Source organism: Canis lupus, chromosome 7, assembly GCF_011100685.1.
Source record: "Canis lupus familiaris isolate Mischka breed German Shepherd chromosome 7, alternate assembly UU_Cfam_GSD_1.0, whole genome shotgun sequence".
In the NCBI taxonomy this organism is placed as follows: Eukaryota; Metazoa; Chordata; class Mammalia; order Carnivora; family Canidae; genus Canis; species Canis lupus.
The window spans coordinates 24,666,347-24,681,651 of record NC_049228.1 but is presented as its reverse complement, the minus strand read 5'-3'; the positions used below and the strand labels follow the sequence as shown (position 1 = coordinate 24,681,651).

At 35.1% G+C, this 15,305-nt stretch overlaps 1 protein-coding gene across 6 annotated transcripts in view; it reads left to right on the top strand.

The window, feature by feature from the left end:
- Positions 1–15,305, top strand: part of RABGAP1L (RAB GTPase activating protein 1 like) — a 744,356-nt gene that overhangs the window by 349,543 nt on the left and 379,508 nt on the right. The window contains exon 1 of one of the 6 annotated variants that reach the window (XM_038542448.1): positions 7,794–7,841. The exons of the other annotated variants lie outside the window; for them this stretch is intronic. Within the exon in view, the coding sequence (XP_038398376.1) occupies positions 7,806–7,841 (36 nt within the window). The 5' untranslated portion in view covers positions 7,794–7,805. Of the gene's footprint in view, positions 1–7,793; positions 7,842–15,305 lie in introns of those variants that run through there. 6 annotated transcript variants of the gene reach the window in all.

Sequence of the window (15,305 nt, the reverse complement as noted above, 5' to 3'; positions counted from 1 at the left end):
TTACTTATTTCCCTCCAATTTGGAGGCCTTTTATATCTTTTTCTTGCCTAATTGCTCTGATGAAGACTTGCAGTACCATATTGAATAGGAGTGGTGATATTGGACACCACTGTCTTGTTTCTGATCTTAGAGGAAAAGATTTCAGCCTTTCATTATTGATAAGATTTGAGCTGTGGGCTTGTCATATATGGCTTTTATTATGTTGAGGTTACTTCCTACCGTCAATTTGTTGAGAGCTTTTAATCATGAAAGATGTTGAGTTTTGTCAAATGCTTTTTCTGCATCTATTGAGAAAGCGTATGATTTTTATCTTTCATTCCATTAACATGGCCTATCACATTCAGTGATTTGTGAATGTTGAACAGTCTTTGCATCTTAGGAATAAATTTCTCATGGTCTTCGTATATGAGCCTTTTAATATGTCATTGAATCTGTTTTCAAGTATCTTGTTGAAAATTTTTGGCATCTATGTTGAGTCAATATATTGGCCTGTAGTTTTCTTGTAGTATCTTTGTCTGTCTTTGATATCAGGATAATGCTGGACCCTTAAGATGAATTTAGGAGTGTCTTCTCTTCAATTTCTTTTGGAAGTAGTTGAGAAAGATTGATATTAATTCTTCTTTAAATGTTCTCATAGAATTCTTGAGTCAGGCCATCTAGTTGTGGACTTTTCTTTGTTGCAAAATTTTTGATTACTGATTCAGTCTCCTTCTTACCCCTTATTGGTCTGTTCAAATAGTTTGTTTCCTCATGATTCAATCTTGGTAGGTTGTACTTTCTAGTAATTTATCCATTTCTTCTTCTAGATTATCCATTCTGTTGGCATTTAATTGTTCTAGTAGTCTCTAATGATCCTTTATATTTCTGTGGTGCCAGTTATAATGTCTCCTGCTTCATTTCTGATTTTACTTGAGAAATCTTGTTTTGTAAGTCTAGCTAAAATTTTGTCAATTGTATCTTTTCAAAGAACCAACTTTTAGTTTTCTTTTTTTTTTTAGTTTTCTTAACTTTTAAATTGTTTTTGCTAATCCCTACTTCATTTATTTCTATCTGATCTTTGCTATTTCCTTCTTTCTGTTGACTTTGTTTTGCTCTTCTTTTTCTAGCTCAACATAAAGTTAGGTTGTTTGAAATATTTTTCTTAATGTAGGCATTTATCACTATTAATTTCCCTTTTAGATCTTTTGTTGCCTCTCATAAGTTTTGCTATATTGTGTTCCCTTTTCATTTGTTTCAAGATGTCATTTGATTACCCTTTTGATTTTTCTTTGACCCATTGTTATTCAAGAGTCTGTTAATTTCTACATATTTGTAAATTTTCCAGCTTTTCTTCTGTTACTGAATTCTACTTTCACATCACAGTGGTCGGGAAAGATAGATACTTGGTATGATTTCAGTTTTCTTAAATTTGTTAAGACTTGTTTTGTGACCTAACATATGATGTATCTTGGAGAGTGTTTCATGTGCATTTGAAAAGAATGTGTATATGGCGCAACTGGGTGGCACAGTTGGTTAAGTATCTAACTCTTGGTTTTGGCTCAGGTAATGAATGATCTCAGGGTAGTGAGATCGAGCCTTCTGTCAGGCTTCACACTCAATGCAGAGTCTGCTTAACATTCTCTCTTCCTCTCAGTCTGCCCCTTCCCACCACACTCTCTCAAATAAATAAATAAATCTTAAAGAAGAAATAAAATAATATATTCTGCTGCCATTGAGGTTCTGTAAATGTCTGTTAGGTACATTTGGTCCAAAGTACAGTTCAAGTCCAATGTTTCCTTACTGATTTTGTCTTCAATGATCTATTGTTGTAATTGGGTATACAAGTCACCTGCCATGTATTGCTATTTCTCCTTTCAGATCTGTTAGCGTTTGCTTAATATATTTAGGTGCTCTAATGTTGGGAATTGCTATAGCCTATTGATGAATTAACCCCTCTATCATTATATAAGTAACTTCTTTGTCTCTTTTCATAGTTTTTTATTTAAAGTGTTGTTTTTTTTGTTTGTTTGTTTTTTGTTTTTTGTTTTTTTGTTTTTGTTTTTTTTCTGGTATGTATAGCTACCTCTGCTCTCTTTGGGTTTCTGTTTGCATGGGATATCTTTTTCCATCCTTTCACTTTGAGCCTATGTGTGTCCTTAAAGCTGAAGTGAGTCTTTTGTAGGCAGAATTTAGTTGAGTCTTGCCTTTTAACCATTGAGCCTCCCTGTGCCTTTTGATTGGAGAATTTAATCCATTTAATACTATTACCATTGTATTAATTGTTTTCTGGTTGATTTGTAGTTTACTTATTCTTTTCTTCCTTTCTTGCTGTCTTCCTTGTGAACTGATGATTTTTTTTACTGGTATGTTTTGATTCCCTTCTCTTTCATCTTTTGGGTATCTCCTATAGATTTTTGCTTCTCTGTGTTACCTTGAGGCTTATGTAAAACACTTGATAGATATAAGTCAGTTTTAGGCTGATTGCCACTTAACCTCAGTCCCATACAAAAGTTCTTAACCCTTAATACCTCCACCCCGCCACATACATTTTCTGTTTTTTTTTTTTAAGATTTTTATTTATTCATGAGAGAGAGAGAGAGAGAGAGAGAGAAAGAGGCAGAGACACAGGCAGAAGGAGAAGCAGGCTCCATGCAGGGAGCCCGATGTGGGACTTGATCCCAGGACTCCAGGATCACGCCCTGGGCCAAAGGCAGGCTGTAAACTGCTGAGCCTCCCAGGTGTCCCCATTTTCTGTTTTGTTTTGGGTTTTTTTCCCATTTTCTGTTTTTGGTGTCACAATTTACATCTTTTTATACTATGTATCCATTAATAACTTATTATACTTATTACTTTTGTCCATTAACCTTTTTACTACAGTTAAGTTGTTACCATAGCACCATATTGTAGTGCTAGAGTATTTTTAATTTGATTATATACTTACCTTTACCCTAGTATATTCTTATGTTACTAATTAGCAATCTTTCATTTCAGCTTGGGAAACTTCTTTTAGCATTCCTTATAAGGCAGGACAAGTGATGATGAACTCCCTCAGCTTTTATTTATTTTTATTTGGGAAAATCTTTATTTTGCCTTCATTTCTGGAGGATGACTTTAGTTAGTATTTTTGGTTGAAAATTTTTTTTTCTCTTGCCACTTTGAATATATCATGTCAGTCTCTCCTGGGCTGCAGTGTCTAGAAAGCTCCTGATAGCCTTATAAGTTCATTTGTATGTGAGGAAATGTTTTTCTTCCTGCTGATTTAAAAAATTCTTTGTTGCTGATTTTAAACAGTGTTATTATGATGTGTCTTGGAGAAGATTGAGGTTGAAATTTTGCAGGGAGTTATGAGTTTAAGAAATTTGGATGTCCATATGTCTCCCCATATTTGGGAAGTTCTCAGTCATTGTTTCTTTAAATAATCTTCCTGTCCATTTCTCCTTCTCTTCTTCTTCTGGGCCTCCAATAATACATAGAATGTTTCTTTTAGTGGTATCCTATAGTTCATGTAGGATTTCTTAACTTGCTTTCATTCTTTTTTAAATTGGTTTTCCTTTGACTATCTGGATTGTTTCAAGTGCCTTCTATTTCACATTTTTGTTCTTCTGCTTGCTCCAATCTGATGCTGCTGTACTATCTTGCATTTTTCATTTCATTCATTATATTCCTTAGCTCCAGAATTTGTGTATTTGTATGATTTTTAACTCTCTGTTATAGCTTTTTGCATTGTTGTTCATGTAGTTTTCCAGATTTTACTGAATTTTTTTGTGTTTTCTTATAGCTCATGGAGCTTCCTTAAAATGACTATGTTCAATTCTTTATTGGGCTAGTTGCAGATCACCATATCTCTGGGGTTGATTACTGGAAAAGTATTGTATTCTTTTGGTGGTGTCATATTTCCTTATGTGTTGTTGTTGTTGTTATTGTTTTTTCATCTTCCTTGAAGTCTTGCATTGCTATCTTCACATTTGAAGATATGATCGCCCTCTTCAGTCTTTACTGACTGGCTTCGAGAGAGAAATATCTTCCATCAGCCATGGTAGGAATTCTGAGGCCTTTTAAGATTTGTTTTTCTATGAATATGCCTGTTCCCCACTTCTTGTTTCTTCTTATGGGGGAATTCATAAGCTTGTCTGACTTCTCTTGATCCTGTAAAGCCAGGACAGGTGGTGACAGCCTCCCATTTGCTTGCTTCCTCTAGAGTGGTGCAGAATGCTCAACGTTGTGTGGTTTCTCTCAGTCGTGTAGAGTCGGACCAGTTTTCTTTGCATGCTTACTAGTAGCCTGTATTAGGAATCGGGAATGTGCACAGAGAGCTGGCCATGAGGTGGAGGGGTGTGTGTGTGTGTGTGTGTGTGTAGCACAGAGCATTGGGGATGCCCATTGTGAGGCCTGTAGGAGGGTTTGCAGGTGAGGCATTCCCAGCAGCTCATGGACAGGCTTCCTGAAGGAGTCTGTGATGCCATTAGTAAAATTCACATCCCTTAATGCCCCCTATGAACCTCACCCGCTGTTTTCCCACCTATTTCCTTACTCCCCTGTCATGCAACACACCTTAGTACTCTAGCTGGGGCAAGACATAAGTGGGTCTTTCTGGCAGTATCCTGTACAGCTGGGGATTTCAGTGCCCGACTCTTAAAAATGAATGGATAGCCAAATAACCATTAGGCATTGGAAGGAAATAATTGACATAAAACAAAACAAAACAACCAATTGGAAAGATAAAGCCACTTACCACAGAGAATGAGCAGAGAGAAGAAGAAAACATAAACAATGAAATTAATATCTTAAAAAGAGAGGATAAAACAAAAAGTATATACATACCTATGTGTTCCTATAAGTAGGAACAGTCAGGGAATAAAATTAGCTAGTGGGAATTAAAAAACAAAACAAATTATTTGGTTAGAAAATGAAGTTGAGGAAGTTTTCCAGCAAATTGGCACAAATACAGAGGTAGAAGGTAGGGTAGATAATTTAATAAAGTTAGATCACAGAATTAAAAAGAACGAACTTGGCGCATACAACAACATGCATGAGTCTGAAGACAATCATTTAGTGAAAGAAAGCAGTCACAAAGAAGTATATAGTTCATGCTCCCATTTATAGGATTTGAAGAACAATCAAAACTATGGCTAGGGATTGTAACTACCTATCAGGAATGGGTATAACACATGATGGCATATTGATAGCAGTGTGGTTCCTTAGGTATATATACATGTAAACATACTTTGATCTATATACTTAACTTTTATGTACTTTACTGTGGAAGTTGTTAACTCTGTAAAAATACAGAAAAATATTAGAAAATTAAACCTAGAGACCCAACACTTGAACAGTAGTAGCTCTATGAGACAAAAATAGAGGGTAGGAAGTAAAAGAAATAATTCAAGGACATTGTCTGGTATTGAGGACATGAGTTTCTAAAATGAAAGGACACACCAGGTATCCAGCATATTGAGTAAAAATAGACAGGTGCCAACACATATTATTGGGTATTTATGCAGTCCTAAAAACAAAAGTTCCTCAAAGCTTCCAGAGAGAAAAAGTAGATTTTGTTCTTAATAGCAGAACTGGAAGCTAGAAGACAATGGAATAACACCTTCAAATATGTAAGGTATAATTAATTCCAACCTAGAATTCTATACCCAGGAAAATTACCAAAATATGAATAAAGACATTTTTAGATGTGCTAGGTCTTAATCTGTCCTTTTACAAAAAGCTACTGTGAAATATTCACCATGAAAATAAGAGAAAAAAAAAAACAAAAAAGATATGTAGCAAGTAAAAGATCTACAGTGAGAAAGAGATGCAGAGAACCTTCATGATGAGGGAAAGGACAATCTGAACTTGACAGGCAATAGGAGGCTTGTTGAGTAACCAGTTCAGATCTGAACCCAGAAGGGTCTGGGGAGAGTTTTTTTGTCAAGAAGATGGAGTTGGTAAAATACTGAGGGTACTTGAATTTATTGAGAGGAGATTTTCAAAGTTAGGGGAAAGTAATGGGTATATGGAAAACTAAGCAAATAAAACCAACTATGAATTTGGGGGTTAGGAGAAACAGTATGGAAAAGGAAAAAGAAAAATGATAATCATATATTACATGGTTCAGATACAAATAGCCTATGTAACTACATAACTCTAATACTAAATATGTTCCATCCCAGGGAGCCTGGATGGCTCAGTTGACTAAGTGTCTGCCTTGGGCTCAGGTCATGATCCCAGGGTCTTTGGGATTGAGCCCCACATTGGGCTTCCTATTCAGCAGGGAATCTGCTTTTCCCTCTTCCTGTGCTGCTCCCCCTGCTTGTGCTCTCTCTCTGTCAAATAAACACATACATGCATACATACATACATGCATACATATAATCTTTAAAAATAAATAAAAAATAAAAATGTTCCATCCAGATAGTGTACTTCTGAATACAATGGAATACTATGAAGCAGCAAAAAGGAGTGAATCACAAATCTATTTCTCAACATAGATACCAAAAACATAATATGAAGAAAAGCAAGTTAAGGAATACATGCCACTTGATACCATTTATATCAAGTGTTGTTATGTTTTTGAAAACTCATAAAACACTATAGAGAATAATGTGATACTTATATTTCCACAACAGAGCTTAAGAAGTAAATGGCATGTGATATAATGAGCTTGGGTTATTATATTACATACCCCAATGTAAATATAACGTTGTGTACATTAAATGTTAATTAATTAAATTTAAATTAAAAAATAAAAGTAGAAAAAAAAGAAGTAACTGTCACAAATATCATGGAAAGTCCCTGTGTACTTCTTTCTCTCTGTTATCTATCTGTCTTTGCTTGAAAATAGCCATTATTTAGAAGTAAGAAGTTCACATGATCATTCCTATATATGTCTTTATACTGTATATATCCCCATATATACATACACATATGTACCCCCTTATTATATATATGTATGTATGTATACACATATGTCTGTGTGTGTATATATCCCAATTATTTAGCAAACTGAATATTTTTCAGCTTTGTGTAAAGGGTAATATACTGTATGTATTCTTTTGCAGTTTGCATTTTTGTTGGCTCAACACTAATAAACTATTGTTATATCTATATAATGGCAACAGCAATTATAATAAACTAGAACTAATAAATAGACAAATGTCAAAGAAAATATGAGGAGCCTTTTTTAATGAGTTTTCCTTGTTCTAACTTGTTGCGTTACATTTCATACAAATGTTTGATTTCTAAAACTTTATTTTTTATACTGAGTTAATAAACTGTATTAATTCCTAGTCATAATAGTTCACAAATGCCCTGGCAATTTTTAGAGATACTATGTTTCATACTCAGTGGCTTATTAGGGAGTTTCCACCAAACTAATATAGTTTGATTCACTTGGGCCATGTTCACATCATGGTAAAAAGCTGAAAGGTGGTATAGTTTATATTCCCCTCCCTCTTTGGGGAAAAAAATGTTTTGAATGCCATGTTTATTTTGATACCATAAGTGTTATGGACTGCATGTTTGTGTCCTTCCCTGCCCCCCAAATCATATGTTGAAACCCTAATTCCCAATAGGATGGTATTAGGAGGTAAGGTCTTTGGGAGGTAATTTATTTAGGTCATGAAGATGCAGCCCCCATGATCAGATTAGTGTCCTTTATAAGGCAGAGAAGAGAGCCTCCCTCTCTCTACTCCATGTGGGAATACAATATGAAGATGGCCATCTGTAAACAAGGAAGAAAGCTTTCACCAGAACCTGATCATTCTGGTACTCTAATCTTAAATTCCAGCTTCTAGAACTATAAGAAAAGAATGTTTGTTGGTTAAGCCACCCAGTCTATGATTGTTACAGTAGCTGAAGCTAAAATAATAAGGGTAAGCATTGTTCAGTATTTTCTGTCTGTTGCACTTAAGACAATTTGCATTCATCTTTTAGGTACAGGTATAAACAGTTTTCTCTTTTAAAATCTTGTCAGTCAAAATACAACCAAGTTATATTTAAGTTAATAAAGAATTTCTCTTATTTTTTTAAAGGAATAAAAATAAGTATCTTGAAGATTAAAGCAGACCTTTTGGAAGGATGATGGATAAATTAGGGAGCAGAAATAAACCTTAGATTACTTCTTTCAGAAGTATCTGAGCTGTGAATTTGGTTGGTCATTTCTCTCATAAGTGCTCTTAGAAGGTGCCCCAAGAAATCACCTGGAATCATTTATTTATGGAGAAATGGGGAGAGGGTTTCTCCAAAGCAGTGTTCTCTAAGTTTGGTGTTGATTAGAATCACCTGGAGAGCTTATTCAAGCACAGGTTGCTGGGCTACACTTCCAAAATTTCTTATTCAATCTAGCTGGGTTAAGGCTTGAGATTTTCTATTTTATACTAAGTTCGCAGGTGATGCTTCATAGAATCTCAGCTGAACTGCTAAGAGAGCGCCTGGAGCTGCCAAATGGTGAAGTAGCAATTAAGCCTTATCAGTGTGGTGTACACGAGTCTAAAAATGGTGGGAATGCTGACTTCTCCTTTTCCATTTCCCCCATTGAAGGGCACTGGTGAGGGTCAGGTAGGTAAGCATAGATGTATGGGTTGTCTCAAATTTGAGGGAACTCTGGACAAAAAGCTCAGATGGGATCTGGAGAGGGTAAGGTAGCTGAGTTGGAATGGAAAATAGTACTGAGTAGTGGGGAAAATTGTATTCAAAGTGTCTTGTCCCCTCCCCCCTCTGACCCTAACTCCCACCACTGCCAGTGATCTAGGAATGAAGGTGCCTGGGCTAGCAGTATAAATAGGGGTAAGAGCATGATTAACAGGGGGTCTAGGTTAGTCCTTGCCTGCAACTTCTTTTAGAGACTGGATTGCATTGGCTACACACCAAGTTTGGTGTTGGGAATACAGCTTTCCCTGTGAGGTTTGCCTGGTAAAGGCTTTATAATTGCCTTTGATCAGACCTGAAAAATCGCACATAGATTTTTATCCAGGAGCTGGACTCCTCAATGCTGATGTTGGCTAGAGAACCAGTTTGAGAACCACTGATCTAAATTCTAAAGATAGCAATGTTCTTTCATCTACCACTTACCAGCTCATGCCTGTTTAAGATATTTATCACACTGAATTGTCACGTTTTCAAAATAATTCTCATGCATCATTTTAAGACAGCTTTCAACCATCTGTTAACTAGTAAATATTAGCCTTGTCACTACGTAATAATATAAAATGTTTGTAGTATGATTAGATACTAAGCCGTACTGTATTTTAAATTATGTATAAACTCTCACAGTTGAAAAGTAATATGGTTTGGATTCCAATTTGTAAAGCCATAGTCCTCTGCCTTAAATATAGTTTCTTGTATTAAAGCAAATAGAATAGTGGTTAAGAGTTAAGGCTCTTAAGCCAGACTTCCCCAGTTTCTGGCACAGTTTTGCCTTATTGTAGCTCTGTGAGTTGGAATGTTATTTAATCTCACTGAATTTTAGTTTCTTCATCTATAAAATGGGAATAATAATAACACCTATCTCATAGGGCTGTCATGAGAATTAAATTTTGTGAGGATTATTACATGTAAAGTATAAAGGACAGTGTCTGGCTTGAGGTGAACATACAGTCAACATTAACACCTGTTATTAGAATTAATGTAATCTTATTCTCCCTAGGAGGACTTTTATGTCATATTATTTCCTTAAAAAATGAGTCATTTGCCATAAACAGATACTTCTTTCTTTTTTGATATGTATTTTTTCAAACAGCTACTAGCTATTTGTACTGTGCTTTACTGTGAACTGTGAATAATGTTTAGCCTTTTGCAGTATTATTAATTACTGGAACACAAAATTGGATTTTGTAATTATAAGGTAAGAATAAAATATATTAGCTCTATGTATTTGAAGGTGAGTGGTAGTTTTTCAATTACAGTTTGTTTCAAGGTATGTATAACTTTTATTCTCTTTTCTCAGTCCACTAGAACAAAATAATTTTTAAAATGATTTTCATAATGATTTTCCTCTTCTAATTTTGGTATACTGCATTATAAGGCACATGTGTAAAGGATTTGTGTCCTACTAAGCAGTTATTTTTATTTTTAATAGAAATGTAATTACCTTTGATTACTTTAATTGCAGAAGTTCTGTTTTGGGATGTCTTCACCTAAGTAACTCTTTGCATATCTTTTTTGAATACGGTTAAGTTTTTTGCTTTGTCATCATGGGGCCCAAATAGATGAACCTTTCTGCCATGGCCAGAGATCTTAATATTCTGGGGGAGATGGGGATAGACAAAATCAGGGTAAGGAATTTCTGTTGCAAAAGATAAAACTTTGGAGACTCTTTATAAGATTCTGTAAATATTTATACCCAAAAGGTGAAGAAGGCAGTGACTAGAATATCTTGAAATCAAAAGTACACTGAAATGAAGTGCAATTATTGTTGTCGAGAAAACTTCAAGAGACAAAAAGAAGATATAAATATGTGTATCAAGAAGAAAGTAAATAGTGATAACTATGATGAAGCTATACAAAGGAAAGCAGGAAAAAGTAATAAAACACTTAATAAGTTCTTGTAGAGGAATTAAGAGAAGCAATTTAATGTCATAACATTAAATAAAATTAAACATCAAGGGAACATAAGCCTATTGATACACAAGAAGTGAGATTAAGGATGGTTGAATGTAAAGCCCTGAGGTTCTTTTTTCTGACTTAAAAAAATAATAAACTTGGCTGTAGAGAAAGGATAATAAAATATTATTAGATATTGTTTTCAAAAATCTTGAGAAAATAAAAACTTTTATTATTAGATATAGATTATTGGGGACTTTAAACAGGTTGACAGTTTACAACCTGCAGGCCAAATGTGGTTTGCTGCCTGCTTTTTGTGTGGAATGAGAGCTAAGAATGTTTTTTCACATTTTAAGTGATGGAGAAAAGTCAAAGAAGAATAATATTTCATGACATGGGAAAAATACATGAACTTTAGATTTCAGTGCCCACAAATAAATTTTTCATGTTGCACAACCATGCTCATTCATTTACTATCATTTATGGCTGTTTGTCCTGCAAGGACAGAGTATGGAGTTGCAGCAGACACAATACAGCCCACAAAGATTAAAATACTTATTATCTGGTCCATTTGAGAGAAACTTTGCAGACACCTGCTCTCACCCATCTGCATTCTTTTCAGCTGCTGAATACCCCTGCACTTTCCTGCTCTTGTGCCCTGGTTCATGCCACTATTCATTGTTCTCTTAACTATCTCAGTATATAAAAATACTGTCTATGTTTTAAGACCCATTTCAGATGTCTGACTTCAGTATGGATATAATTTCTTCCACCTTTTGAGTCCCAAAGAACTTGGTTTGTGATTTTCTTTGAATACTTTTAATATTCAACTTCCATTGTGGATATTTGTGAACCTCTGTCATATTTGCATTTTGATTCCTCATAGTACACAAGTGGAATCGGAAGACAGGTGGGTAATGGAACTGATATTTACCAAGTGCTTCCTTTCAGATAGTTTAGTAGGATCTTTACATGTGTTTTCTTTCATCTTATTGTATCTAATTGGGGACCTAAATATTTTTGGGGGGCAGTCCCAGTCACCCAGTGGTTTAGCGCCACCTTCAGCCCAGGGTGTGATCCTGGGGACCTGGGATCGAGTTCCACATGGGGCTCCCTGCATGAAACCTGCTTCTCCCTCTGCCTGTGTCTCTGCCTCTCTCTCTCTCTCTTTCTCTCTCTCTCTTTCTCTCTGTATTTCTCATGAATAAGTGGAATCTTTAAAATATATGTATGTATTTTTTAACAAATTAATAAGATATATCTGATTTAGCCTGTCAGTCACTAACAATATCTTTTCTTTTCTTGTTTTTTTTTTGAAGTGTGATTGCCATAAAATATTGTTTTGAATATTTTGAAAATTTCAGGTGTTGAGTATAGTGATTTGAGAATTCTATATGTTTTCATTGCTCACCATCACCAGTGTAATCCCCATCTGTCACCATACAACATTATTACAATATTATTGACCATATTCCCTATGCTGCCTATGCTCTATTTTTCATCCTCATAACCTATTTATTTAAAACTGGAAGTTTGTACCTCTGACTCCTCTTTACCTGTTAAGCCCATTTTCCACCTCATTCCACACTGGCAATCTTCAGCTGTTCTCTATGTTTCTGTTTTATTTGTTTTTTAGATTTTTTATATAAGTGAAGTCATATGGTATTTGTGTTCCTCCATCTGATGTATTTCACTTAGCATAATACTCTCTAGGTCCATTCGTGTTACTGCAAATGGCAAGATCGGCTTCTTTTTTAAGGTTGAGTAGTATTCCATTGTGTGTGTGTGTGTGTGTGTGTGTGTGTGTGTGTGTGTACACCACAACTTTACCCATTTATCTGTCATTGAACTTAGGTTTCTTGCATATCTTGGCTATTGAAAATAATGCTGCAAATTCACATAGTGGTGTGTATATCTTTTCAAATTGGTGTTTTGTTTTCTCTAGGTAAATGCCCAGTAGTGGAATTATTGGATCATGTGGTATTTCTATTTTTAATTTTTTGAGGAGCTTCCCTACTCTTTTCCACAGGTGTTGCATCAATTTACGTTCCAATGGACAGTAATAAGGGTTTCCTTTTCTCCACATCCTTGCCAACACCTATTATTATCTTTTTGTTACTAACTGTTCTGACTGGTGCAAGGTGGTATCTCATTGCGATTTTGATTTGCATTTCCCTAAAAATTAGTGATTCTGAGAATCTTTTCATATGTCTGTTGGCCATGTATGTATCTTCTTTGGAAAAATGTCCATTCATGTTCTCTGACCATTTGTAAATTGGATTATTGGTTCTGTTTTGTTTTGTTTTGTTTTTGCTATTTAGTTGTAGGAGTTCTTTATATGTTTTGGATATTAACCTCTTATTGGATATATCATTTGCAAATATCTTTTCCCATTCAGTAGGTTTCCTTTTTGTTTTGTTAGTGATTACTGACATCTTCTAAAAATCTAGTCCATGCCAGAATGTCATTAATTTATTAATGATCAAGATAAAAATACTATACAAATAATTTATTTTTAGTTCTGGAATTTATTTTTTGTATTTCCTTGTCAACATAAATTTTCTCTTCTTTAGGAAATTTATTTCCAAAAAGCAGAATTATTCAATTTTAATTTTTTAAAATACTTAACTTTTGGGGCACCTGGGTGGCTCAGGTGGTTAAGCATCTGATTTCAGCTCAGCTCATGATACCAGGGTCCTGGGGTGGAGCCCCACATCAGGTTCCCTGCTTAGTGGGGAGCCTGCTCCTCCCACCCACTTGTGCACCCCCTAAATAAATAAATAAATAAATAAATAAATAAATACTTAAAAAATATTTTTTCCTGCAACCTTTTTTCCCCCTGAAATAAAGGAGTCCCTTGTTGCTTTCAGACTCATACAAAGCAGCAAGTTAAGCAGAATAGTTCTAATTTTAATTGTTACCCAGAGCAGATCTAACAGTAAATTGGATTTTATTCTCAGGTGCATTTTGGGCTTTGTGCAATTTTAAGTGAGTGCAGTGAAGGTAGTAAAGGATTGGTTATAATCCAATCATGAAATGGGCGAAAGACATGAACAGCAATCTTACAGAGGAAGACATAGACATGGCCAACATGCACATGAGAAAATGCTCTGCATCACTTGCCATCAGGGAAATACAAATCAAAACCACAATGGGATACCACCTAACACCAGTGAGAATGGGGAAAATTAACAAGGCAGGAAACCACAAATGTTGGAGAGGATGCAGAGAAAAGGGAACCCTCTTACACTGTTGGTGGGAATATGAACTGGTGCAGCCCCTCTGGAAAACTGTGTGGAGGTTCCTCAAAGAGTTAAAAATAGACCTGCCCTACGACCCAGCAATTGCACTGTTAGGGATTTACCTCAAAGATATAGATACAGTGAAACGCCGGGACACCTGCACCCCGATGTTTCTAGCAGCAATGTCCACAATAGCCAAACTGTGGAAGGAGCCTCAGTGCCATCCAAAGATGAATGGATAAAGAAGATGTGGTTTATGTATACAATGGAATATCACTCAGCCATTAGAAACGACAAATACCCACCATTTGCTTCAACGTGGATGGAACTGGAGGGTATTATGCTGAGTGAAGTAAGTCAATCAGAGAAGAACAAACATTATATGTTCTCATTCATTTGGGGAATATAAATAATAGTGAAAGGGAATAGAAGGGAAGGGAGAAGAAGTGGGTAGGAAATATCAGAAAGGGAGACAGAACATGAGAGACTCCTAACTCTGGGAAACGAACTAGGGGTGGTGGAAGGGGAGGAGGGCGGGGGGTGGGGGTGAATGGGTGACGGGCACTGAGGGGGGCACTTGATGGGATGAGCACTGGGTGTTATTCTGTATGTTGGCAAATTGAACACCAATACAAAATAAATTTATTATTTAAAAAAAAAGGATTGGTTATAATATTTTGTTACTAACCATTAGCTGACGGACTAACTTGTCAACAAAATATCTGAATAGTACCATGATTATAATTGCTTAAAAGCATCATTTGCCTGACCCTTTTGTAATTGTTGTAGTAAATTGTTACAATAAATTATTCAGTAAATTTTAAGTAAATTGATAGTAATAAAAAAACTAGAAATAAATCCTAGTTCAACAATTATAATACTTATTAGCTCCTGGTGATTTAGAAAGAAAAGGTAACCTAACTTAATTTTTAGTAATGGAATTATTAAATTAGTAAGCTAAAAGAAATTTTGCCAAGAAAAGGATAATTTTGGTTACTGCCTTTGGCATGATTCTAAATTTGTAATTGTGGTAATTTAATGATGTGATTTCTCTTGTTTAGTGTTTTATGAATATTTTTATTTTCTATATGTAAATCTCAGATCTATGCATAAGTAAAATAAGTATGAATAAAAATATATATATAAGATCTGTGTATACATGAATAAAAATTGGAGACTCTCTGTTTTTTAAGCTAGTCTCCCCAAATTATGATTCTGTTCTTTTCTAGCTTCATACTTGTTGTAGGCCATTTTGGTGTACCATCATTCTACACCCCACTCTCCACCAGGCACATCCTTTATTAGAAACCAGTTATTTCCCTAATGTTGGTATGTGGAGGACATGCAGCATTGTTAGGAAAAGATATATCTATAAAGATAATCTGGAGAGTAAAACTCAAAATGTTTACCTTTGTGATTAATGTGGAAACACAAAAAAGCATTGGTCGTGGATGCTGGTGTTCTAATTAGAATTGCTCCTAAATTTACACCCCACAATTCTAAGGAGGATTTACTAGCATTTCCTTTCCTTTTCTTTTTTGTACTTTTCTTTTA